This window comes from Onychostoma macrolepis, chromosome 08 (genome assembly GCF_012432095.1).
Source record: "Onychostoma macrolepis isolate SWU-2019 chromosome 08, ASM1243209v1, whole genome shotgun sequence".
Lineage (NCBI taxonomy): Eukaryota > Metazoa > Chordata > Actinopteri > Cypriniformes > Cyprinidae > Onychostoma > Onychostoma macrolepis.
Genome location: NC_081162.1, coordinates 24,044,745 through 24,072,530, shown reverse-complemented (window position 1 = coordinate 24,072,530; position 27,786 = coordinate 24,044,745). Strand labels below are relative to the sequence as shown.

Sequence of the window (27,786 nt, the reverse complement as noted above, 5' to 3'; positions counted from 1 at the left end):
TAGGTATACAATATAAATCCAATTGCAGTTGTTAGTGAAAATTGCACAAAATATTGCACTTAAAAGTTCAAATGTTACAAATAAGTTACAATACTGATGTTGTAATACCGGTAGCACTAATATAAAAATTTGATGATGCATTTTACAAAACAACTAACAATTTTGAAATATGTTGATGGTTGTATTTTTATTTTTTAATTTTATTTTTTATCTCAATGTTGTATAAGTTTTTTTTTTTTTTTTTAATGCATAATAGTAACCCTAGAATGTGATTAAAGAGTTTAAAATAGCTGGGCTAAGATATATATATAAAAATGTATGACTGCAGAAATCCGGTCACAATTGTGACCAACCATAAAACACACTTTTCCAAAACATTTTCAAAAAATAATTATTGATCATTTCAAAGGGTTACTAATGAGTCTGACACGTCATGTCTGGGAAAAATTTGGGATTAAACGGTTAACCCCAAAGTCTCTGGTGTTCAATTTTCCACATATTTTCCCAGATATTTCCACATATTATTCTCAATGGAAAAATTAATGAAAAATTAAAGGATATTTTACTTCAATTGTTTTTAATTATTTTAGGCTATTTCATTCTATTTTATTGAACGGAGACTTTTACGCAAACATTTCCTGGTTTCGACGCGGGAAGTTGTCATAGAATGAGTTGGCACACATACCGGAAGCAGATTAATGTGAAGTGTGATCAGGGTGCAGCAGAAGTTTTGACACATTCTTGCAGGCCTTTCTGTGAATATATCTGCTTTTACTTCAAATTCTGTAAGTTATAATACAATTATTTCATTATTTACACTTAAGTCATAAGCACAGCTTTTATGAATGCGGTTAACTGCACGAGTACCTTAAATAACAGCGTATTTACACATGTATTGCACTGTTCTGACAGAGACATGTTTATGCCTGCGTGTTTGTTTACGTATGTAATCCCATTATTCATATGCATATTTACAGATATATTTGTCTATTACCATCTAATAGTTTAAAGTCTTATTTTCCTCTTATTTGCAGCCAGTCTAAGCAGATGTAGTTGACGCAATACATTTGTAATTCATTCATTCGTATGTTATATATGATGAGATCTAGTATCAACAAATATTTATCCCTTCCCTTATTATCACACATTTAGTTGTAAAATAATGATTTCCTGGCTTTAATCTTTTTAATCTCCTATGATTTATTTGATGAATACACCTGGTCTTGCTAATATTCTTTTCTTTAATGAGCGAACTTGCTCTTTGTGAGTTGCTTTCGACAAGTTGGGATGATTTACTACAAAACCAAGTAGTTTTTCTTTGTATTTGACATGAATTGGTTATTGATCGTGTCTCATAATTTGTAAAGGCCTCAGAGATTTCATCTTGTGGCTGGGGCTTTTCTGTAGTAAACATAAGATGGTGCTGTTGTATCAGTTATGATTTTAATGAGCTTCACCAGAGGACTTCTGCATATATCTGCATTTCATACATGGTAACAAATAAAAGGAACGAATGTGCTTTGCCCTTGGACTTTTGTTCAGACTCATATTTTCCCAAACCTTGTGCATGTCACCTATTTAATACTAATTCATGTTTACAGGGTCTGTTTGGTGATGTGCATGTAATCTGTTAGGCTGATCACTGCTGATATGTTCTCACAGACTCACAGGGAGCCGTCATGAGTCTTCAATGGACGGCTGTGGCTACGTTTCTGTACGCCGAGGTGTTTGCTGTACTACTGCTATGTGTCCCTTTCATCTCCCCAAAACGGTGAGTTTCCGATGCTGTTGAAACACAATTCACCCAAAATGAACTCACCCTTAGGTCATCCAGGATGTAGATGAATTTGTTTCTTCATCAGAACAGATTTTGAGAAATTTAGCATTACACCACTTGTTCACCAGTGGATCCTCTGCAGTGAATGGGTGCCGTCAGAATAAGAGTCCAAACAGCTGATAAAAACATCACAATAATCCACACCACTCCAGTCCATCAATAAACATCTTGTGATGTAATATCATCTGTTTGATAATTTGCTAAATTTCTCAAAATCAAGGAACAAACTCGTCAATATTTTGGATGTAAATTTACAACAAATTTAAATTTTTGGTCGAACTGTTCCTTTAAGTTAAATGCCCATGCTGTTAGTAATCTTAACAATCTATGATAGTCATCAGTTGAAAACTTTTATTTATTCAGTTTTCTTCAACTTAGCCTCTTTCCAGGAAAGATGCCAGTACTGAAATCTGTCCATTTGTGGCAAAATATTGTTGCTGTGTTACAGCCCTAAATCACAAATCTTTCTGAGTGTTTAGTTGAGTTGAGCTGAGTTGGATGTTTTGATTCCAGCTCTACCAGGATAATTAAATTCTGTTCAATGCTTTTGTTCCATGAAAAGATTCTTGTGAGGGAGTCATTTCTTAATTTGAGAGGATTCACATGACCTTCCAATCAATTTAAAGGTTGCAAGGTTGGGACACTTGGTAAACAACGTTTTCTTAGAATCGCACTCTGAGAATTGGTGTGTTTGCGCAGACTCCTCAAGAGAAAAAACAAGAAATGCTTCTCAAAGACATCTGCATGTGCTCTTCTTTTGGTGTGTAGGAGAATTGTAAACCTTAACGATGTTCTTTGGACTTGTTGAGAAAGAATAGTGTTATCTTATGTGCTCTTTTACCCTCTGTTTATTAAGGTGTTATCTCTGTTGTTGCCTTTGTAGATGGAGCAAATTTTTCAAGTCTAGGCTGGTCTCTGTCATCACAACGTATGGAAACACTGCCTTCATCGTCATCATTTGTATTCTTGTCTTTCTGCTCATAGGTGAGCTTGAAAACACCTCACAGCATTGTCCTCATTAACCAGTCTCGTTCAAAGTTTCTGTATAAATCTATATATAAATCTATAATATGATGTTAAAGAGAATGTATCATAATTAAACGTTGCAAAAGCAGGTAATTCAGAAATGATTGATGTCATAATGCGCTCATGAGCATATGACTGCCTATATTTACATATCAATGCTTACGTACTCCCCTGTGAGTCTGTGTATATGAGAGATCGTTAACATACACTACTTTTCAAAAATTTGGGGTCAGAAAATTCAGAATTACAAGTTTGGGAATTTGTATGAATGACTATATGCAATAATTAAAGTAAAAACATATTTAGCTGTTAATACATTCGACAGCCCTACAAACATTTAAATTAAGCAATTTCTCGCTATGAGTTTTGCATTGATTGGACTAGATTTAAGAATGAAAAATAGAAATTAAAGTTTTTGTTTCTGCCACTACAGATGCATTTAGAGAAGTGAGAAAATACAGTGTGTCAGAGAAAGTGGATCTGAGCAACAACCCCGTGGCCATTGAGCACATCCACATGAAGCTCTTCAGAGCCCAGAGGAACGAATACATCGCCGGATTCGCTCTGCTCCTGTGTTTGTGAGTGTTTTTCCCCAAGTCTCTCTCATTTTCTATGCTACTTGCTCCTGCAGGTCTCTCTCGTTTCTGTATTTTGCCCACCTCAACATGTCTCTCTTTGGCACTGTAGCTTTGGCACCAGTTTCTGAACACGATCAGTTACACGACACAGTCTGATTTCATTTTAGTTGACGGTTCCCAGCAGATTTCTGGACCATGCTTGTAAACAGAACTTCACCCGGACTCTCCAAACAGGGTCATTGGGTTCGGCACGTTCTGTCCCTGAGGAGTGCATTTATAAGAAGGTGCACAAGTTGTTTCATTGTAACTATGTGTTATATTGCAGTACCCACTAAAATTACCAGCCAACTAGCAAATAACATATTTACTCAGGTTTTTTTGTACTCTCATTAAGCGCTTGCCGAGTTTAAAATTAGTACCCTTGGTGTACAGCTAAAGGTTTTTTTTTCTTTTTTTCTTTTCCAACTTTCATAACACACATTAACTGTCACTGTAGCCTGTTACAGCCCAGTGCTGCAGACCTCATCTGTCAATCAAATCAGACCGCCCACCCAGTCAAGGATATTTAGGGCAGATAGGTTATTTGTGTCACAATAAAAGATATTCCTTTAGAAGTTTTATCAGTGATATTTGGTTAAAATATTATCAAAGTTATTGATATGAGATATGATATTACAGAGTGTACTGTTCGTTTTGATAAGGATGATAAGGGTAACTTCAAAAGGTGAAATGGCTAAAATGTTTGGCACATCTAATAATCTAGACTTAACTCATTTATTTATTTTAAATATGCAAATTTGTTACCATCTTATAGTATGCAAATGTGTGATTGTTAGATAGCAAAAGTTATATATAAGCCTTGAGACTTTTATTTTAAAATGTGATCCAGTCCGAAAACTCAGAAGCTTTTGATTCCATTATCACAAAGTCAATGATTTATTTATTTATTTTTTGCTTTTAATTCTGTTCTTAACCAACAACCATCAATACATTCTAATATATTTTCACAGCCTCATTGTATTTGTATTTATACTTCAGTCTTTTAAACTATTCTTATTTTAGTGCTTGCTGATTTCTAATAAAGACTGAAGAGCACGAAAAATCCATTTGGGTTTTTGTTGAGGGAACCAGGGTGATGCAACAGTTAGACCCTTCTATTTTAATTAAATACTTTGTGCATTTAATTTTAGTTTAATTAGATAGTTTGTGCATTTAAATGCATCTTTTTTTTTTTTTTTTTTTTTTTTAAGATGAAAGGCCCATAAAATGCCACCAAAACAGATTGCAAGTTATATCTGAAATTAGTTGTGATTATGTTTTCTGAAATGTTAGTAGCTCAAAAGTCAAAATGGTTAAATGCACCAAAAATCATTATAGGTCCTCTCTTTAACCCTGGGCCTGCTTTTTTATTTATCCACACTGAAAGTGAAAATTCATTAATGTTCTGTTTGCATAAATTACTTGCCTGTCATGCCAATTAGCTTCCTAATTTCTCCAGCACAGATTTATCTTGCATCCCCACCCTATTGGATACAGTGTCTTTATTTATAGTCACAAAAGGTGAATGAGTTGTGTACGTGGGGGGCAGACAGAGAGCAGAATATGCCGCTATATTACAGTAGAGATGGAAAGAATCTTATGTTGAGCCGGTTGTGGGTCCCCCACACTGTTTCCATTCACAAACCTCATCCACGGGTAATTAACCTCCTGCATCCCTATAGGCCAATTCGTTGTTGTGCTCTATGCGTAACATTTGAGAGTCTTCCAGCTCTGCATAGTTTTTCCTTACAGGGGTTTCACCATATTTTCTCTGAATGGCAGGTTATTTATATCCTGCCGGATGACTACTACATCCATTAGCGATACTACTTCCTATGACTGCCGGGCTTGAGTGTCAATTTCGTAATCACACGGGCAGCTGCAGGACATGTGATCAAGCAACTGGTGATGGGCATTATATTTAGCCTGTGTTCATGGCATTCTCACTAGCCGAAAGGCCACGACTCTTGTTACAAAATGGACCTCCTTCACCTTGCCAGCAAACACACAGATGCCACAAAGCAGGTGACTGAAGCGGCGCATGACGGCTTGACATGTGCTTCAGGCATGTTAGGATGCAGTAGCTGTGTGGACATTTCCAGTGAACAGTGGAAATGGCTGGTCAGTGATTAATGCAAGACAATGGCAAACATTGAAAAATAACTTGTTTTTAGACGATATACATTGAATCAAATCTGTTTGCCTTAGTCCACTGACACCTGGCAAAATTTAGTTAGATTTATGCTTAAAATAGGATAAAAATTGTTAGTGGGGTAAGAAATACATGAAATTAAAGATATATTCTCTGATGTCTTCTAAAGTAAATGAATCTTTTATGGTTGTTTGGAACATTTTTTTTCTCTTTTCCTTTCAACATTTTATACACATGCATCTGATATTATAATTTTGTTGCTTTATTTTTTTTCCTTTTTCTTCTCTGGCTTTATTAATTCTGATATTATCTACATGTAACCAGTCATCATTATCTGAAAAACTGTAATAATCTAACCTTAATATGATCAAGTATTCAAGACACACTTTTTTTTATTGCAAAATAATCTAATATTTTTAAATCTCATAGAGTATATCAAGAAGAGTCATACTTCACCACCAAAAACTTTTAGAGAGAAAACGAAGCCTATTTTTAGGACCGTTAAGTTTTGTAGCATTATTTTCATGGCAATAAAAAATGTTTCTTTATTTAAAATATAGTATTTATACATGATTTGTATATGCAGTATTTGTTGTACTGCCTTTTAATTTATTATGATTCTAATGGAAATTAGTTTTGAACAGGACATTTTTATTGCAGTGAAAATATTCATTTTTTTTTTAATTATTGTTTTGTTTGTATTTGAGTTAACATGTCTGTATAAACACTTGTTCCAACTAAAAATTACTTGTTTTCTCATGTTTGGCCAATTTAAAAATCAGGAGAGGTTAAAGTGAATCTACTCTAGGTCACCTCATATTACCTTGTTACGTCATGCAGAGCGTTTGACCAAAGTGTGGGCTTCTCTTGCATTTATGCAAGTAGCGGTTGTCCATGGTTCAACCCATCTGCATTTTGCTTTTTGCGAAACCTTGAACCCTTTTACACATGTGGACACTGAAATGAAGGTGATGCATGCTGCCTTTAGCCTCACGGTTCAGATGTCATCAGCCTGCATCTCCCCGCTCATCTGGTTCTATGATTGTGTAGAGTGAGGAGAAAAGCTAAAAGCTGTGCACTGACTTTAGGCTGGTGAAAACCATGTGATATTTGCTTATGGTCGAGTGGTAGTTACTCATTTGTTTATGCTGATTTTTGTCGTGTTGTCTTACGATGGCAATTAATGCATATCAGTGTTTCCTAGAAGCGTCACACATGCTTCTGGAGCGATGCTTCGTAACTCAATCTCAGATTTTGGATAGAACTAGTTAGATAGATGTTATTTCTGTAGTCCACTTAGAAAAATAGGCATGTATGCTCAGATTTGACTTCTCCCTTTTAGATTTGCATTTAAAAATTAACATGTTATTCAAACGAAGATATGTGTGCCAAAGTGCTCGTACTCTGAATTTCTTGATTTTATATACTTTTATTTACTTATATACTTTTACATACTTGATATACTTTTTTCTGGATTCTTTGATTAATAAAAAGCTAAAAAGAACAGCATGTATTTAAAAACAAATATTATTTTTTGGGTAAAAATATACACTACTGTTCAAATTTTAGGGTCAGTAATGTCAGTAATTTTTTTTTTTGAAAGAAATTAATTCTTTTATTCAGCATGGATGTGTTAAATGGATAAAAACTGACAGTAAAAACTTAAATTGTTAAAAAAGAGTTCTATTTTGAATAAATACTGTTTTTTTTATTTTTTATTTTTTTTTACTTTTTATTCATCAAAGGATCCTGAAAAAAGTATTACAAGTTCCACAAAATATTAAGCAGCACAACTGTTTACAACATTGATAATAAAATCAGCACATTAGAATGATTTCTGAAGGATCACGTGACACTGAACACTGGAGTAATAATGACTGAAGAAAATGCAGCTTTGCATCACAGAAATAAATATTTTAAAGTATATTAAAATAGAAAACCAATATTTTAATTTCACAATAAATTAATCATGATCAGTTTTACATATAGTTTTAGTGTAGAATGTTTCAAATAAGTGTTATAGAATCTATTACAAAAAAAGAAGAATCCAAGGCACATCTTCTGGTCCAAAAAAGTTAAAAAGCCTTTATTCACATTCTGGCCATCTCAATAAACATTAAAAATGCCTAAAACTCTGCACACTGATGCATTTCGGCCTTCAGCCTTCCTCAGAGTGTGTCGGGTATCAAACGAATGACAAGTGTAGATAAAATTATATATAAAATATAAGTGTTATAGAGTGTTTAATGTTGAATGCTTTTGTTTGTTTAATTCCATCCATCATAAAGTTGTTGATGTCTGGAGCACAAATGTGTGGGACGAGTTACGCCATGAAGTTCAGTGCTTAGATTTAGGGGTTTGTTCAAATAATAGTTCTGGAGATCATTGCCTTTTCAAGCACCAATAATTATGCCAAAGTTTGTATCAGTATAATGCAGAATCGCAACGTAGGCTGCTGCGGTGAGCCGTAACGATCAGATACACACTGACTGTTTAGTAAATCCACTCGTGTCTGATGAGTTCATGTTGTTGTTTTTTTCCCTCCAGGCTGTTGAGACGTCTGGCCACACTGCTGTCTCAGCAGGCTACACTGATGGCCTCTAATGAAGCCTTTAAAAAGCAGGCGGAGGGAGCAAATGATGCTGCGAAGAAGTACATGGAGGAAAATGAGAAACTGCAGGAGGTGAGTGAGTTGTGCATGAAAATGCCAGTTTTTCATGACCCTAAAGGCTTCCAAGGAGCAGAAACCTTTACCTGGTACCAGGTTAATGAGCATTCGTGGAACTACAGGACATGTGGGCGGGGCAGTTGTACAGGGGACTGTGATGAATATGCTGCATTAGAAACTGTTCACCCAAAAATTAATATTCTGTCATTGCACACCCTCATGTGATTGTAAATGTCTATGACTAACACGAAGAAGTTGGTAAGCTGTTCCAGTGACCTATTTCAAATAAATAAATTTATGGTGTTGGCATGAGAAGAATGACTAAATGACAGAATTGTAATTTTGAGTTTATTTATTCTTGAATGGTTGCTAACATGTTTGGGATTTAGTTGTGATCCCACATGCACTTCATTAGTAATGGCTTAACATCACATGTTCTCATGAGTCATTCTGGTTTGTTAGGTGTTCTCCATTTGTCAGTCCTCAGTGAAACATTTTTCATCAATGCTTCATGCATTTCACCTCTAGAGGGCCGAGTTTCACATTGTCTAAATAGATATTGAATTTACAGACAATGTGGAAATGTCCAAAAGTAACACTTGATACTCGCCTAGTTTCAAATGCTTGTAAAATTACTTGAAATGTTGAGTTACTGGCCAGGTTTTTTTGTGGTAAGAAATATATGGGTAGGAAATGCCAAAACCTTTGGGCCTTATGACCAAAAATTAAATACATATTACGGTTTAATTAAGCTTTTGTTTTTTGGGGGTTGGTAAGATTTATGGTAAGATTTATTTATTATTCATTTCATTTTTTTTGAAAAGTCTCTTATGCTCACCAAGGCTGCATTTATTTGATCAAAAATACACTAAAAACACTAATATTGTGAAATATCATTACAATTTAAAAATAATAATTTTCCCCGGGCGCCGCAGCATAAATGGCTGCCCAGTGCCCACTGCTCCGGGTGTGTGTTCACGTTGTGTGTGTGTTCACTAGTGATGGGTAACGAGTGATCAAACGAATTACTGTTATCCCCGTTACAACGCGTTACCGTTACTGACAATAAAATGCGGCGTTAATATAATTTATAATATTACTATAATTTTATTTTTCAGTTCATCTGAATGGATGCGCAGTGTACCTGTATTTGACATGCCGTAAACTCTAGTGTGAAGGCGCACACCTCGCCGTTGCTTTCTCTCACACGCAAAGAAAGAGAGAGAGCGAGAGACATGCAGAACTGACGCGCTACATGTAAACGACATTCTTTGTTGTATTTTCCTGTCAAAATAACGGAGTTCCTTTTGGAATTCTTCAGCTTTTAAGAACTGCCGGGTTCTCTTGTAGTGGGCGGAACTAATGCGCAAACCACAATCTCATTGGCTGGCGCTCACCTATTATCGTCCCTGTTTTGATTTCAGCAAATCAATTCAAGCGAACGCAGACAACGTGATTAATATTCATGAACCCAGCAGGTCATTAATCCTTAGTGCGTTTTATATTGTTATTAGTAGCAGAATTCGTAGTAGTTTTGTTATCTTATCATTAGCCTATTATTTTTAGTTTCCCCCCCTTTTTTATAGAAACACTAAATGACAAACAATATCTTAAGCACCACCACCAGTCCTAAGTTCAGTCAACATGACAAAAATGCATTCATACATGGTTATTCTAATTACTAAAGTTCTATCATACAATGCTAAATTATCATAATATCATATTATAATGCTTGACTGACTGATGCTAAGTGTCAGATACTTAAAAAAAAAACTGTGCCATTTTACAAACATAAGATATATATATATATATATATATATATATATATATATATGCATACATACACACACACAGACACACACACACACACACACATATATATACACACACACACACACACACACACACACTGTATATGATATAAAATAATATATCAGATAATTAATATTAGTCTGGTGAGTAAACTAGCCATTGGTAAAATTTACTAGCCAATGGCAATTCTATTGCCAAGGTGCCCATAGAGGGTTAATAATATTTACAATAATATATTGAATTTGATAGGTGTCTCTCACATTGTCCCAAAGTAACACAGTAACATTAAAATAGTGTAGATTAGTGTGCAATGTATTATAATAATATTTATTCTATTTAGTGTCCAATATAGTGTTTTATATTTAGTGTTTATTATTGGGGGCATCCAAGTTATTTGATACATTTGAATTAAAAAAAAAAAAAAGTAACGCAATAGTTACTTTACCTGGTAATTAGTTACTTTTATAATGATGTAACTGAGTTACTTACTCAGTTACTTTTTGTGAGAAGTAACTAGTAACTATAACTATAATTACTTTTTTAAAGTAACGTGCCCAACACTGGTGTTCACTGCTGTGTGTGTGCGCACTTTGGATGGGTTAAATGCAGAGCACAAATTCCGAGTATGGGTTAAAATACTTGGCCACATGTCACGTCACTTTCACTTTTCACTTTCATAATTTTTATGGACCCCAAACATTTGAATGGTAGTGTGTATATACTTATGATGAGAATAGTTTTTATAAAAATATTTTAAAATTAATAAATTTCTGTTAATTAAAAACAAATTGCATTGGAATGTATTGAGGAACTAGTGAATATGAATAGGAAAATATTTTGACTTTTCTAGTTATAGTATTGCATATCAAGAAGGCACGGTTGATTGCATCTTTAAGTATGGCAAGTAACCCAAATATTGAGGTTTGGTTCAGTTGATAACTGAAGCTTTATGGGAAGTGATGAGCTTTCATCATTGTGCTCTTGAGACATTTTAACTTATTTGTGTTCAGTGGATTTCCAGTGAAATTCAAGGGAATTGCCAACCGCTTTGTATAATTAACATCTGTTAAAATAACTGACATTGTAGAGCACTTCCCTGTTGACAGGCCTTTTCAAATGCAGTGAAAGGAGAAAGTACTGATTGCAAGTTTGTGCCCTGAGTGTAGAATACATATGATGACACTCCGATGACATGCGTCTGCTTGTGGCAGCCTTGACATCACCAGACTCGCTCATGGCTGTGCGTGCCAATGATTAGTTATTATTACAGCACTGTATGGATATTTCTCAAGCATTCTGGTTAGGATTTGTTCTAACTAACCTTTAATCTCTTACTCTAAGTATTTAGTATTCTGTTGGTAATTCAGACTGAAATGGTTAACAAACAGACTAATTTCAAGCTTTGTTTGATGGATAAATTTAGTCTTTGTGTGTTCTGTTGTTAGTTTGTAAGCATTACACTAAATATATTTAAGTTTTAAAATTTCCCTCAGTGGCCTTCGTGGTGTGTTTGGATTGTTTTATTTAATTTTTATTTCTCTTTAATTTCCGTTTTTTTTTTTTTTTTTTCAGCTTAGTTTTCTATATCGTATTTATTTTATTTTATTTAGTTAATTTTAGTTTTTGGACTTCCAAAGTAATGTGCTAACTAGTATAATTTAACTAGCATTATTCTCAGCACAATTTACGTTATTGTTATCTAGTGGCATTTTCATGTTTAATGCAGATGAGCATTATTAGTACTATTTTAGTATTTATTTAGTATTTACTAATATTTTGTATCAGCTTTTAATTCTATTTTCGTATAAGTTATAGTAATTTTATGTGCTTTTTGTCATTTTTATTATTATTTTTTAAATCTTTAATTAGGTATTGTTTTAATTTTGGAATTTCAACTTAAAATGTATTTCAGTTAGTTGCCAAGGCACCATTTCTTTTTTTCTTTTTTTTTTAGTTAACTTTTTTTTTTGTAGTATTTATTAAAATTATTAATATATTAATACTTAATTAATATTAAGATGTTCTGTTTTTAATATCTTAATAATTGCAACTGATCTTCTGTCTTGCATTTATTTACATACTGAATTGTCATTGATCTGGTGTTTCTTGCAAATATACTTAGCCGCTTTTACACTTCACTATGTCTATGCCTATTGATTCTTGCGGTCAAGAAAAAAAAATTGCACCGACTATTATGACAGTGGCGAAACGTCTCGCACATGGTATGACATTTGCAAACACCGTTATTTTCTTGCACGTCTAGTTTGTTATTAAAAGCCCTGAAAACGGCTATCTCATGCTGTGTTATTGTCTTTAGCACAAGATGTTTGTTAGTATGTGGATGCCCGAGCGTGGAGAATGCTGGGATAGATCAGCACCGCGTGGCTCAATTACAGTGCTGACGTGCAGTAAGTCGCCGCATTGATCTTTGCATGCTGTCACGCCATGCAGAAGCACGGCACACGTGGGTCATCACACACACACCACCATAATTCATGTCTGTCAAATGTTGTAACACCATGGAGCGAGCCATAAACAAGAGCACAAGCTGTACTGAATGACAGATGGTGGAATATTTCAATTTAGTAAATGAAGTTTGACTCTGGCAGAATGAGGCCTGTAAATCTCCCACACAGAGTGTCTGTACAGGACGTGTGTCCTTGAATGGGGCGAGATGACCTGACCGGGCCTTTGTGATTATTTCGCTGCAGTTATTATTGATAGATGTGAGCGCATAATCCATGTGTAGATACTAACAGGGTCGTTCTGTGAGGGGGCGAGGTGAGAACAGCACATGACCCCCTATAGGGCCCATATCGATCTCTCATCTCTGTTCAGGGTCAGACCATTGTCTATCATTGGTCCCCAAGCAGGTATTATAGGCCTCTCACATTTAATCAAGTGTGAACAAGATCATGAATTTTGCAAGGTTCTGCTTCATAAATGTAGTTATATTGCAGCTATTAGTTATGTGAAATAGTTTTTTAATAATTCATAATGCAATTAGCCAAGACGGATCCATCGGTAATAATGCACTGATAGTTTTCGTGAGGGTTTGATGGTTGGAATTGGTCGTTTTCCATTCTTTGAGCATTTTGCTTTTTAGCAAGTCCACTTATAATGTTAATCAAGGCTTTACTTTAGTTCATTTTTACCATATTTAACCCTTTCTGTGGGAATTTAGCTGGCTGTTTTGCTACATGTACATATCTATATATATATATATATATATATAGAGAGAGAGAGAGAGAGAATTAAATTAGTTATTTAAAAAAATAAATAGTGTTGCACTGTGCCAGGGAAGGGGTTAATATTCCAAATGTATATTGATTTATTTATAAGTAAACGTAGGTTTACAAAAATATTCTATAAGACTGTAGAAATTAAGATTTTATTACTTCCAATTCCAACTATCAAGTTTACAGAGAAATATGAAATGATGCTCCTTCTGTTCAGCTTGATTTAATAAAATTTTTATTATGATTATTTTTATATTTAATTTATATTAATTTATATATATAATCTATTATGGAAGGAGCATTTTGGCGTGCCAGCTTGTCAAAGAAATTTGCATCTTTCATTCACAGGAAGCTGCATACGATTTACCCTTGCTTCTAAATATAACGTATGAGGACATGACAAAAATGATGCAGTTTCCTAGATTAAGAGAATGACACAGCTAGCATCTCCTCTACGCCATATGTAAGAGTAGTCTTTTCAGCTTGGTGCTTCAGGTGTATTTTAACTTTCTTTTAATATATCTGCCAGAAACATCATCCAAAACATCTGACCCAGATCTAGTTGTTCCCTGGGGCCAGAAAACATCTTTCCCTTGTTTGACATGAAATAAAACACTCCCCTGAGTTTGTTCCCTTGTCCAGGTCACTTTGAAAAGGCTCATTTAAAAATGTCTGTGTGCCTTGGGCTGCATACCTTGAGCGGTTTAACATTAAAATATTCACTCAGTCAGGTTTTAATGATTTGAAACTTTCATGACCCTCGACAGCCGTCCCACAATGTTCCTCCTGCTGTTATGTGTTAATTTGTAAGCAGAGCAAGAGTCTGTCTGTGAGCAGACTGTTGAGTTAGCGCTGACTGTTACTGATGTTTCAGACAGTTATTGTTTATTAATGATCCTATGAAATCAAAATTTCACTCTTGTTGTGCTTAGTAAAAGTACTGGACAGTTAAATTTTAGCAGATATGTGCATTTAACATTTCTACTCTTTCTCTTCTGGGAAATACAAATATTGATGACATCTTGGCCTCAGACTTGCTGTGCACATGTGGTGCTTTATCCCACAATGCATGACCTTTTTCAATGGATTTCCAATGTCTTTCCTACTTTTTATGAGATGATAATAGGATGTTACTTGCTAAATTAAACATGCTACCTGAGGAGGGCATGTGACACATTTGCAAATTGCATACTTAAATACATTTAAATAAAAATAGTAGGCTACATTAAATGTTTAGCATGCCGTAAGCTGCACACCAGTTTTATTGCATAATCGAGAAACATTTTATAAAAAAAAAAAAAAAAAAAGTGTATTTAGTTTTTTAATTTTAGTTAAGGATTTTGTATTTTTATTGTGCATTGTAATTTTTAATTGTTTATGCACACGTCTATAGTTTATATGTCTAGAATATATATCTTACATACGTAATATATATAAGTTAAACTGAGAATTCAACAAGTACTGTTGTTTAGTACAAGTTAAATCAAATGTTGCCTTGTCAGCTAACTGAAATAAAAAAAAAAAAATAATAATATTTAGGTTTTGTAACAATGAAATAATAAAAAAATAAAAAATTCTCAATAAATTAATAAAATAAGAATATCTTTTAAAACCATTGTTTACCACTTAGCAAATAGATAAGTGGCTTTTGAATAACTGAATCATGAAATGATTTTATCAGTAGTAACTGGATTCGATTTGGCAGTTAAAGGGTTTTGCATTCAACTGCATTTGTCATTTGAGTTGATCACATTATTTATTCTGTAGTGTTCTTGTATTTAGTGAGTCTACAGGCTAAAATCTTCTTTCTGGAGGGTGTTTTATGTTGGTATGAGAAGTAGGCCAATCAGATGTGAATGGCTACTGTTGATGGTTACTCACTAACTAGTGACACAGATGGAGATCATTGATAAACCCAATTTTAACATCATTGCCATCCCTGGAAAATAGAGCACTTGTTTTTTCTGTAACTTAATATGTTAATGAATGGCCTGTGAAACTGTAAAAAGTGTCCTTACAGCACAGTGGTTTAGTTTTTCTGTGAAATGTTTTCACGTCTTCAAGTTAGGGTAAATGTACCTATTAAGCTCACCAAAATCTACATTGAGACATTTTTAGTGCACAAGATATTGGTTTCAGTGCAAAAAGTTATGTTAAAATAAAATATTAATCTCTCACACAGAGATTTTATGTATTTTACACAGAGATTTTATGAGATATTTTAAATGACAAAAGCATTTCAATTAAGATATACATCATTAAATTCAAAACGTCTGGCTGTGCTTAATGGGGACATTTTTGTACCCTTTAAGCACACCCCTGTTCCCATTAAGCTCACATCATGTTTTATTAAAAATTCTTATTTATTTTAAGGAAAAATTTTAAAGAATATTTATAAAATATATTTTTTTGAAGGAACAAAGTCAATCGCAAAAAAACAACAACACTAAAATCAAGCAACAAGTCGATCAGTTATATATTCATAATGAAGTGTTATTTAAGCACATTGCAACATCTAGACTAGTCCACGTTCAGCTAAGTAACACATTCAAAAATCAAATAAAACTAACCAATAAAACATTTAATTCATGGGAATGAACACAGAAACTAGCCTCATTATGAAACCTCTTTTTAAATGGATGTCAACTTATCTATAGTCTCTTAAGGCTGGAATAAACTACATGATTTTTGCCCCGATTTTCCACAGATTTACAGTCTGGAGAAGTTGATGCTAGTTGCCAAAGGTCAGAGCCAGTCTGCAGATTTGACAGAATCCATAGAAAATCGATTAACTTAACTTAAAGTGACAATCATCAGTTCATATGTAAAGTCTGTTTATGAAGTATTTACATAGACGTTCAATGTGGAAGAGCTTAAAGAGAGCACACTGAGCTTAATTGGAGCAGCAACAATTTTTTATAAATTTCATGTAATATTTATTAAAATGACAGGATTTTTGCTAAATAAATAGTCTAGGTTGTGTATTAAGTTCATACATATTTTAATATGAACAACTATTATTAATAATATCTATGAAATTATACTTTTTCTTACTGATGTCACACTGAAGCGGTGTGATTTTCATAGTAGTGCACCCTTTAAGCTCACCTTACAATAATATGAAATCTTTAAAAATTACAGCAGTATAAGGCCACAGACCAGCAATAAACTGTCCATTTATAATATTATGTATGTAAAAGTACAAGCCAGTAATGCCTGTGAAGTAATATGTTAGCGTGGCACACAATCTTATACCGCTAGTCAGCTAACTGTGTTCTGTAGCATGTTGCTAAAACTATCTTTTGGATCTAATGTAATTATTTCCCACATCCAAGTTCCAGGTGATATGCAAAAGTCTGAACATTAATCTCTTAATTTTACAATAAGTAGTGAAACTTACCCAAAATAAAGGCTTAAACATCTAAAAACATCTCCTCTTTTGGTGAAAGTTTTTAGACAGCTTTCAAAATGGCCGCCAGACAGTGTGAACACATGGAGAGAGACTCATATCTCAGTGTGCAATGATCTGATTGACTTGAAATTTATAGGAAGTATATAGTAACAAACATCAATTGGTTAAGACATCAAGTAGGATAATAAATATTTTTTTCTTTTTATAATCTGATCTCAAAAATGGAAGAGTGCTTAATAGGTACATTTACCCTACATCTTTGTCGTTATATTTAGCTAAAAACATCCTTCCAGGTAACTATTTGCCACCCATTTCACCTCTGAAACGTGATGAACTGGATATATTTGAAAAAGCAGGATGGAACTTGAATTTAGTTATCCGGAATTGATAGTCAAGAATAAATCAAAACTAAACATGTATAACATGTATAACAAAACTAAACCAGATTGAACACAAGTCTATGTTGAGACTTGAAGTGTTTTATCTCATATTTTACACCCTCTCAATATCCTGTGGGAATTCAGAGCAACACTTTTTTGAGAAATAGCTGATTATCCAATGATATGACTAATAAAAAGACTTACTGTTTTTCATCAGAAACTGCGGGAAGTGGGCGTTGAATTGCCTGAAGTGGGTGGAAAGGCCAAGGGTGGCGTGGAGGAGGATAAGAAGAATCTGACAGAAGAGGTCAGGAAACTGAAGGATGAACTCGACGCAACAAAGAAAGGTGATGACTCTGAATCACTCATACACTAAACCGCTCCCTGTTTACATATTTTTTAAAAACAAAGCTACAGTGTGCTTTTCTATGGTTGCACAGTCTCTTGGTGAACATTAACGCCCAAAAATTAGGCTATTACACAAATTTTGTGTATGAAGATAATTAGTATTAAAGGGATAGTTCACCCAAAAATGAAAATTCTGTCATTAATTACAAAAATATCAATTAAAATATTAATTGATATTTTTGATGAAATCCTGAAATCCTCTGGCCCTCCATAGACAGCAACGCAACTACCACGCTCAAAGCCCCGAAAGGTAGTAAGGACATCGTTAAAATAGTCTATGTGACATCAGTAGTTCAACCTTAATTTTATGAAGCTATGAGAATACTTTTTGTGCAGAAAGAAAAGAAAAATAAGGACTTTATTCAAAGAGACAGAAGAATTGTTGAAAAAGTATTCTCATTGCTTCATAAAATTAAGGTTGTATCACTGATGTCACATTTCTGGGCCTTGAACGTGGTAGTACCCTTGCTGTCTATGCAGGGTCAGAAAACTCTCGGATTTCATCAAAAATATCTTAATCTGTGTTCTGAAGATGAACGAACGCCTTACAGGTTTGAAACGACATGAGGGTGAATAATTAATGACAGAATTTTTGTTTTTGGGTGAAGTATTCCTTCGATGTAATTATTTGATTGGATCATGCAAAATGGTATGTGATATTGTAAGTCGCTTTGCATAAAAGCGTCTGCTAAATGACTAAATGTAAATATTATTGGTTTAATGTTTTCCCTTGCAATATGGCATTGGAGATGTCAAGAGAAAAGTCATTTCATATGTGGTGAAAATCACATTTTGATGAAAGTTTATTAGAACGAACACTTTTTCTTTAGAATAACGTTAACGTAATGTGTTAATTGACCACACATTAAACCAGGAACATTTATTGAGACGTTTATTGGAACATTTGCTGTTCAAACCTTGGGGGTCAGAACTTCTCTTCTGATCACCAGGGCTGCATTTATTTGATAAAAAAAATGCAGTAATATTGTTAAATATTATTCTGATTTAAAAGAACTGTTTTCTATATGAATATATTTAAGATTTTAAAATATAAAAAATAATTTATTCCTGTAATGCAGAGCTGAATTTTCAGCAGCCTTTACTCCAGTCTTTAGTGTCACATGATCCTTCAGAAATCAATGCTGCCTAGTATTTTTGTGGAAACTGATTCTTTTTTTTTTTTTAGGAGTCTTTGAGTTGAAAGTTCAAAAGAACAGTGCTTATCTGGAAACAAAAGTTTTGTAACATTATGAATGTCTTTACTGTAACTTTTGATCAGTGTAATGCATCCTTGCTTCATTATTTAATGTTGTCAGTACATAAAAAAAAAAAGACCTACAGTGAGCAACACAAGATGACCTCAGCAGAACTAGACAAAAGAATGAGCTTAGTAAGATCGACTCCCACGCCTCCTTTCACACGTGCACTGTATTTAGACAGTGCCAAACTATTCATGACCCTTTGATGAGCCCAAACTGAGGTCTCCATTAGGTCATCTTGTACCAAAGCACATTTTAAGGGTCGTGCACAAAACGATAAATGAGCTTGTAGGTATTATTTTATTAATAGTTTTCAGATAAACCTGCCATTTAAATAAAATGAATGGTGTTATACACTTCCTTTTGTGTTCGGTAAGATTTTTATATTTGTTTTAACAAGTGAATACTTTTATTAATCAAGCATGCACTAAATTAAATAAGAAGTGAGAGTAAAGACTGTACCGTACAAAATTACATTTATTGTAATAAATTACATTTTAAAATACACTGAAATAGAAAGCAGTGATTTTAAATTGTAATTATATTGCACAGTATTACTGTTTTTACTGTATTGTAGATCAAATAAATAAGAGACTTGTCAGTCTTAGCAACCCCCCAAAAATCTTTTAATTGGTAGTATATGTCAGTCACATGGTCTCTTCTGGTCTCAGTAAAAGCAGTATTTGGGCAGACTAAGCTGCAAAGTGGACCAGAGATTCTGAAAGCCAAAGGTCAGGCTCTGTGATACTACTGTATTCTGGAGAATTTGTAGACCCACAGAAAAGGTCATTCAGATCTCTGACTCATGTATTTCTAGTACTTATTGTTTGCTTGTGTGTGCAGCTCTTCAGAAGTCAGACAGCGATGTGAAGGCCATGAAGAAGCAGGCTGGGAACCTCACAGCGGAGTACGACCGTCTGCTGGAGGAACACGGCAGACTGCAGGTCAGAGCTCATGCATGTGTTACACCGCCAACATCTTTCGGTAGCACTTTATTTTACAGTACGTGTACTTCCCTTGTACATACATGGTAAATATCTTGTACCTACAGGCACATGAGTGTTAACACAAAGCACTTACCTGAGGTGTATTTGCATGCTAACAAATAAGAAACTCGGCTGTATTTAACAGTCACACATGCATGGTAATAAGTTTGCACATACAGACAAGTGTGGGTAAGAACGGTCACTTACAGGTAGTGCCCGTACATGGTAACTAATTAGATACTTTACTGTACTCACTAATGATATGTACATGGTAAATATGTAGCACCTGTGGAAAAATGTGCTATTATGTGGTAACAAACAAGACACACACTGTACTTGGTATATACGTGCTAAATATGTAGTACCGGTACTTACAAACATGTGTATGTTAATGCTAAATTGCTCTCCACAACAGTGCTTACAAAGTTTGAAGAACTGGTAATTCCTGTGTGATGTTTATGTAAAATGGTGCACTTTATTTTACAGTCCTATTTCCATATACTTACTATGTACCATCTACCATCAATTACTCAATAAGTACCTTGCTCCATGTTTATACCCCAACTTGAGTATAAACTTTAGTATAGAACGGTTAAATATCAGTATAATATTTTTTGTTTTGCCTATATCACTCTGCCTGACCCTATTGATTTGATAATAAAACTTTTCTATTATATTATTAGTTATTAATATGAATGATTAATTTATAAAAAATGAATTATTATTTTTTTGTTGCAGAATTAGTCTTAAATTCTTTTTTATATACATATTAATGTACTTGAACTGAATTCTCATTAATTACCTTAACATTTAGAAAACCTAATGACTATAATGCCTTAAAGTAGTACCCAGATTGGTAGCTTATGTTTTAAAACTGAGGTAGTTTTCTCAGAAGTGTCGTCTTACAATAATCATAACAGATGAAAGAACATTTTCCTGTAGCTCATGTAGTTTTCCTGTCGCTCCGAGGCAAGGGCATGGGTTCACTTCCCAGGACACACACATACAGACAGATCAAATCAATGCCTGAAAAGCACTTTAAATGGATAAAAACATCTGAGAAATTGATAAATATTAACATCTCAAACCACGTTTGAATGCTCTCTGCATTTCAGTTTCCAATCTGCCCTGATGCCAGCTGTTCATGCCAATCTGCCAGCATCTGCTGGAGTTTTTTTGTGCTGCTGAGAGTAAATGTTATAATGTTGCTAGTGTACACTAAGGATACTGTGGCATCTTTTTAAACAGGGATTAAAGGTATAACAGTGTTTAAAGAACTGCAGAAAAATATCACAGACTGAATCCCAGTTCACATACAGTACCGTCTGTCCTATTTTGCAAGTCAAGATGCACTCACAATCACAGTTAGGTGGAAATATGCTGTTCTCTACTTCAGCTACAATAAAGCTTTAATCTCACACTTACTGTTTATTAAAGGGTGAGATCCATAGTGTTGGTAAAAGCAAACAAATTCAGCAAAAATCTTCTTGGTGTCACATACACGGAACTGAGAGACAGTGTACATTGGCATCATTGGCACGTGTCCAGTTGGCATCTGTAGCATGTTGAGTGAACATTATGAGGAAACGTGTTTAAAAGAAACAGTATACTGATATCAGACCCTCCAGGAAAGCATCTAAGTAAAGTTAGAAATTATACATGCTGTCATCAGCCTGTTGCTCAAATTACATGTTGAGATTCAGTTTTCAAATATCATAAGCAATGTATCATAAAGTTTAATTTTAAGATGCCAAGACCCAGCTCAAAGTGTTTTATTAAATGCACACAAAGAAGTTTAATCTTTGTCATTTGTAACATCAGTGTATCAATACCATAATAAACCCATATTTACTTTCAAATATATTTTACTTCAAAACTATAAAGCAAGTAAAATGACGCACATCTTCTCTCTGTGGCTGATGATACTAGGAGAGATTCCCTCACTCTCGCTTTATTCACTTGACTCAGAGAGAGAATTTTTTTTTTTACTTTTTTTTTTTTTCTCTCTGTGCTTTTATTACTCTGAAGTCAGTGCACCTGTCAGTCGTCCTCCTCTGGAAACATTAATGTTATGACCGGTAGTCTTCTCAAGTGTGTGTAAGTGAGACCGAGAGGGTGGGAGTCAGATAGACAGGCTTCTCATGTTTACATAAAAATAAGCAGCTCATAAGAGAAGACCGTGACTCATGAACACGTGCTGCAGTTATTGCATGTTACACGCTCAGCACACAGCATCAAGGTCAAAAAGGTGATTACTACTTTCATGTACATTCATATGTACATATAACTATGTATCAGCCATATATATGTATAGAATTTTTGGAATCTGATTACGTAATCCAGATTAAATGTAATCATTTACTACCCAGCACTGTATATATAAAATGGTGAATTATATGTGTGTATATATATATATATATATATATATAAGTTCACCATTTTTAACCACATTTTTGCCACCTTTAGGATTCATTTTCATACTCTTAGTCCCTAGATTGATATATGCTTGTTCTATCTACATGCATAATGATTATACAGGATGATGATAATATAGTTGAGTAGTCCTAAAATAAAGAATACAGGACACTGCTAAGACTTGCTGACGTAATGTTAGCCACCCCAAACCACTCTCCAAATCTTACATGTCAGTTGGTGATGTTGAAAATTCCACTTCTTTCTGCTCTGTCTCTAAACGCAGGCCAAATGCGACTCTCAGCAGGACAAGAAGTCAGACTGAACGAACATCATCGTGCACCTGCTCTCTTTCCTGCATCCTCATTGGCTGATAGCAGCTCAGCTGGCTGCGCATCACTCCTCTGGCTGTGTAAGACCAGGGTTCCGTTCTTCATTCATGCGCTTTCACGTGATTCATTAAAGCCTCTGCAGGGTTTTCACACACTGTAATATGTTTTCTTTCCATTTTTGCTGTGAACTTCTGGTGTTTCATTTTTATTTCAAGTGTTTTGGTTATAAAATATCAGTTTAGAATTGAATATCTGCTGACATGAGTGTTACATTTCTTGATGTGTCAGTTTGTATGTCAGGTACATTGAGCCTCATCAGTGAATCAAGCAGAGTGAATTTATGTTCACCAAAAAAATGAAAATTTGCTTTTGATTTACTCCATTTTTAACAGATTTGGAGTACGTTTAAAGTTAAAAATGTCTAAATTTGTTTTACAAACACAGCTTTTCGCTTCACAAGATTTGAACTCAAGTCATGTTTTTATCAGCTGTTTGGACTCTCATTCTGACGGCACCCATTCACTGCAGAGGATCCTTTGGAATTTGTTTAAAAAGCCATTTACATAAGCATGATTTTACAAACAATTTACACAAATTCATTCATCTTGGGATTCATAAATGAGTCACATTGTTTATATGGAAGGACCAAGAAAAAATGTACAGGATATTCTAGATAAGATGTTTTGATATGGTAATTGTTGGGTTTAAATATATATTTTTTTTTAATCAACTACTTCAATTTTTTGTTTGCCTTATGGGACAAACCTTCAATCTTTCATTATGAATATGGAGATTTGGTTGCAGTACAGATGCATGTGTTGGTTAATTTTAGATCTTTGATTTACAGGGTACACGACACTTTACACCCAATAAGCACTTCAGAAAGAAAATCCCTCCAGTTTACGATCGACGAGCCTCATTTGTCATTTTGACTGTTGCACGTCATGCTATAGGAAGATATTTTTGTGTTTTATTTTGTCTTGGGTGTGGGATAGTTCATATTTTTTTGGGGGCTATTGTAGAAGCAGAGTGAATAAACTGCTTCTTTCCAGTCCTGTCTGGTTTGAGGCCACTGAGTTGGTATAATCTGATATGAGCCCGGCAGGGCTGTTACAGTGGGTAAGAATGCCGCTTTGGCAGGAACAGTAAAGCATCCACAGCTGATATTGTGTTTCAAAACACAGCGCACTGTATCTCTCGTCCTAAAGGTTTTGAAATGATATTAATGTCACATTTGAGGGCCAAGCGTTAGTTTTGCATTTAACACGCAGATAACGTTCATTATCGCTGAAGGTCACCGGGTTGAACTCTGTTCGCTTGCTGTTTTACAGTTTAAGTGCTTCTTTGCTTATTTTCTGGCATGTGTAAATAAATATCTTTTGAAATCATCGAGCAGTGCGACCTTAAAAAGAATCAACCGGAATGACATCATAGCCGTGTTAAAATAGGGATCTGTGGGAACAACGTTAGCACTGTTTTGGGCTCCCAGGGGAAAGGGCAGCGGGATCACTGGCGGAGTGTCGGATAATTCATAGTCAAGACCTCCTGGACGGTTACCAATCACGAGAATGTGAGGAATGACATCTGCTACCATGACTCTAGTTTACTATTTCATGCGCTCAACCATTGGTTAGATTAGTGAAACATTAACCAGAGCACCAGGTCAATGAAAATGTCAGTGTATACCTGAAGATTAAAATGGCAGGAGTTCTTGTCATATTATGTAATTTTCAAATCCGTAAATAAGCAAGTGAACTGTATAGCAGTGTTAAAGGGGCTCGCTCTTTATATGCATTCCCAAATGTAGCTTCTTCTTTCTTGTATCAGGTTTTTACTTTGTGTTCTTGCAAAAAAACAAAGACAAAAAAAAAATGCACTGATATGTTGGCAATGATGGAATAAACAATACTTGGGCGTCATGAACATGTTGTGATTGCATATTTGTGTGTAATACACGGTTCTGATAGTGCTGTTATCTGCCTCGAATGTCTTCAGGAAAGTTTTGTCTTCGATAACGTCAGTCTGCATTATTTCACTATGAAATTTGAATATTATGTGTTCTGGTGATGCGCTTTAGTTGGGATGTTAAAAAACCAAACCAATAAATTCTACTTCATTTATCTTGACTGAGTCTGCAGTTTATTTTTTAAAGCAATTTTTAATAAAACTATTTTTTAGCCTATCAGTAGTTAAGGGGACAGTTCACGCAGAATTGTCGTGTTTCACTTAAAAGTTCCATAAACCTATCATAGAAGTGATCTATATGATTTGTAAACTATATTTTAATTGTTAGGAAGTCATTTGGAAGTGTTTTTTGGTAAATATTTCCTCTCACAGGCTGTTAATCGTCGTGAACATATCGTTGATTCAGTGAGTTTAACTTGAGAACGGAATCAAATTTGATTTGTGATCGAATCAGTCTAACCACGTATTTTCATCAAGTCACATTTATGTGTATATATATATAGCGCTTTACGCAGTGCCCATTGTTTCAAAAAAGCTTCTCAGAAATAAATGATGCAAACAGTGTTGATTCAGTTTAGTTCAGTTCAACAACTGTACAGTTAATCAATTACGAAACAAATTCGATTCAGCTGTAACGTTTTTCCCCTGTCAAAATCAGCTCTGTTTTCAGCAAGCCATTTTAGTCCATGTTGCTTTAAATACTAATGAGCTCTGTTGACCCCGCCCCTCTCTTCCGTGGGATGACGAGCAGACCATAAACTCCAGCTGCCGAAACTTGCTAACTAGCATATATTAGGAAAGGCGATTTGCAAAGATTCATAAAAACCCTTATACTCACTTCTTCTGTAGATGAAGCTAGATCACCAATGATGCCCACGAACATAAACTCGTTTATGTAGATCGGGGATCGGTGCATTCCCTTCAAAAACGGAAGTAACGTTAATCCTCTGCGTCTTCAGCGGCTCAGATGTCTGGAGTAAATGAGGACTGCTATGTTCATTATTATATCCAACAACAAAACGCCTCAATTGCTTAGGAGTCATTCTTGTCTTCCCCAGCACCGGAGTCGACACAATGGCGGACCGCTCACAGTTCACTCAGGGCGGGTCTAAAGTAAGACTGCTGTGTCAATCGACTATCGTGGGCGGGGCCTGCGCAGAACTACATCATTGTGACCGGAATCTCAGAACGGCCTGATTTCAGAAAGAAGATTTTAAAATAGGGATTTTAAAAACCACTGGCTGGATTTTTAGCACTATAGGGTGGACGTGTACACACACTTCCAACACACATTTATGTTCAAACATGTAAAGTGAATTTTGCATCCTATGACCCCTTTAAGCTGCTGTCAAGTCAGCTGTCTTTGCTGTGTTGAGGGTTAACTGGTTCTGACCCACAGGTTCAGGTGAGTTCAAACACATGATACTTTCTGGCAGTACTCAGTAAGGGTAAATGAGCTCAAAGTGGACACAAGAGAGCATACTGGTCAATTAGCAATGTATGCATGCCAAAATGATATTGCTCAGTTAACATATTTATTAAGGGGAAATATATGCACTTAAATTATTTATGAACTCTACTGGATTATAAAACAAGAACTTTTTCATATACTTTTTCGAGTTGTTAAATGATTCATTTGGCCTTTGCTAAATGATTCAAAACATTGAAATGAGGTCAGACTGAAAGTTTGCAAGCACCTCATCCGTGCAGGATTTTCCTCCGTACTGTCCTGCATAATTATGAACAGTATTTTGTGGGTAATTATTTAGCCGTTGATATTAAGCAGATGACTGCTTGGTTTTTTTTCTGTCTACATACTGTGAGTCTGGGCCAAAGTCTCATCAGAGTCGTGAACTACGTGCTACAGACCGAGTGAGGAGGAGGTAGACTTGATACCCCACCATATTAGCAATAATAACACACACTAAATATTTGTGTTATCACAAAACTACACGAATACTGTGTTATCAGGCTGTTTGGGGCATGTTTACTAAATGAGCTTAGTATACAGCGGATGATGGATATTGGATTTTGTCAATCGTAATTCAAAGCATTCTGTACAATTACTGACTCATCCATTCCATTTTTAAACATTACATAATTGAATATTACGTAATATCCACGCTATGCACATAATTTTTCTCTCAGATAGTAGGCCTACCTATATTCTGTCAGTATAAGCGGTCAAAATTCAAGTTGTTTTTTTTTTTTTACACAAAATATCTACATTCATTGTGCTTACTGCCTAATTGGAAAAAAATTATAAAAATGCTTTTCGAGCATTACATTTTACAAAGAAAATACTATTTCTCTGTTTCTACTTAAAAATAATTAGACATTTAATGTGTTATGGAAGATGCAAAAAAAGTTCACAATTTTTTCCTCAGAATTGTGAAATTAAAAAGTATAAAATTTTACCTCAGAATATCGAGGTAAAAATAAATTAGCCTAGCTCAGAAATTACATTGAAATAGCCTGTTGGAACTGTAAGATAAAAAGTCACCTCATGATTTAATTCCGTGACAGAAACGGGCATCCGTAGTTACTGACAGATGTTTTTGTAATTATTTGTGAAATTTACTAGCAATTTTTGAGAAAAGTTTTTTCTATACTTCATTTTTTCTTTCCAGTGTAGCGTATTATAGGCCTACTAAGGTAATATTAAATTTAGTATTCAACCCAATTCTACTGTGCAAACTGCTTCAAGCTGTAATCCATCATTGTTTTTGAGTGTCACCAGTGTTTACTTGCTCATTTAAATGTGAGTGGGAGCTGATTTCAGCTTTTGTGCTTCAGGACTGAACGCCCATCTGTTTCAGGCTCTGGGCAGAAATAGAGCAAAGTAGCTCAGCTAAACATAGTCAACAAACTTCTGCCAGCCGCAGCCCGGCTTAATATGGCAGCTGCGCTCTCCTGACAAACTGGCATTTGTCTTTAAAAACCAGTCTGAACCGCATGAACATCATGACCGGCCCTCCTGGCCAACAGGTCTGCAGCAGACAACAACTGCGCCGCCAGGAAAAAATGATGTGGTTTGACTAAGATCTTCACTCAAACAGCCCTTATAAATATGCACTGCAATGCAATGCTTATTATAGTGTCCATCAAATACCTACCACTGCTATAATGTAATGTAGCCAATGTAAATTAATATGAATCTACTCTAGACTCTGGTGGAAAATTGACAAAATCTAAAAAATTGAGTTGCACATTTGATAAATCAGGCTCTTATAGTATAAATATTTTATATATATATATATACAGTGCCTTGTGAAAGTATT

The 27,786-nt window shown here is 34.7% G+C and overlaps 1 protein-coding gene across 1 annotated transcript; it reads left to right on the top strand.

The window, feature by feature from the left end:
- The first annotated feature begins 652 nt into the window (after positions 1–652).
- bcap31 (B cell receptor associated protein 31) lies at positions 653–24,666 on the top strand. Its single transcript, XM_058785242.1, has 8 exons — positions 653–785; positions 1,663–1,771; positions 2,721–2,821; positions 3,297–3,441; positions 8,180–8,315; positions 17,361–17,490; positions 19,654–19,754; positions 22,495–24,666. The coding sequence occupies exons 1-8, from the start codon at positions 668–670 to the stop codon at positions 22,531–22,533; spliced, it is 879 nt and encodes a 292-aa protein (XP_058641225.1). The 5' UTR covers positions 653–667; the 3' UTR covers positions 22,534–24,666.
- Positions 24,667–27,786: the final 3,120 nt, after the last annotated feature.

Bases quoted from the DNA above. Each gene is read 5' to 3' on its own strand.
- bcap31 (XM_058785242.1), top strand. From the start codon at position 668: ATGAGTTGGCACACATACCGGAAGCAGATTAATGTGAAGTGTGATCAG. The intron at 1,772-2,720 runs GTGAGTTTCCGA...TTGCCTTTGTAG, and splicing joins CCTTTCATCTCCCCAAAACG to ATGGAGCAAATTTTTCAAGT. The intron at 3,442-8,179 runs GTGAGTGTTTTT...TTTTCCCTCCAG, and splicing joins TTCGCTCTGCTCCTGTGTTT to GCTGTTGAGACGTCTGGCCA.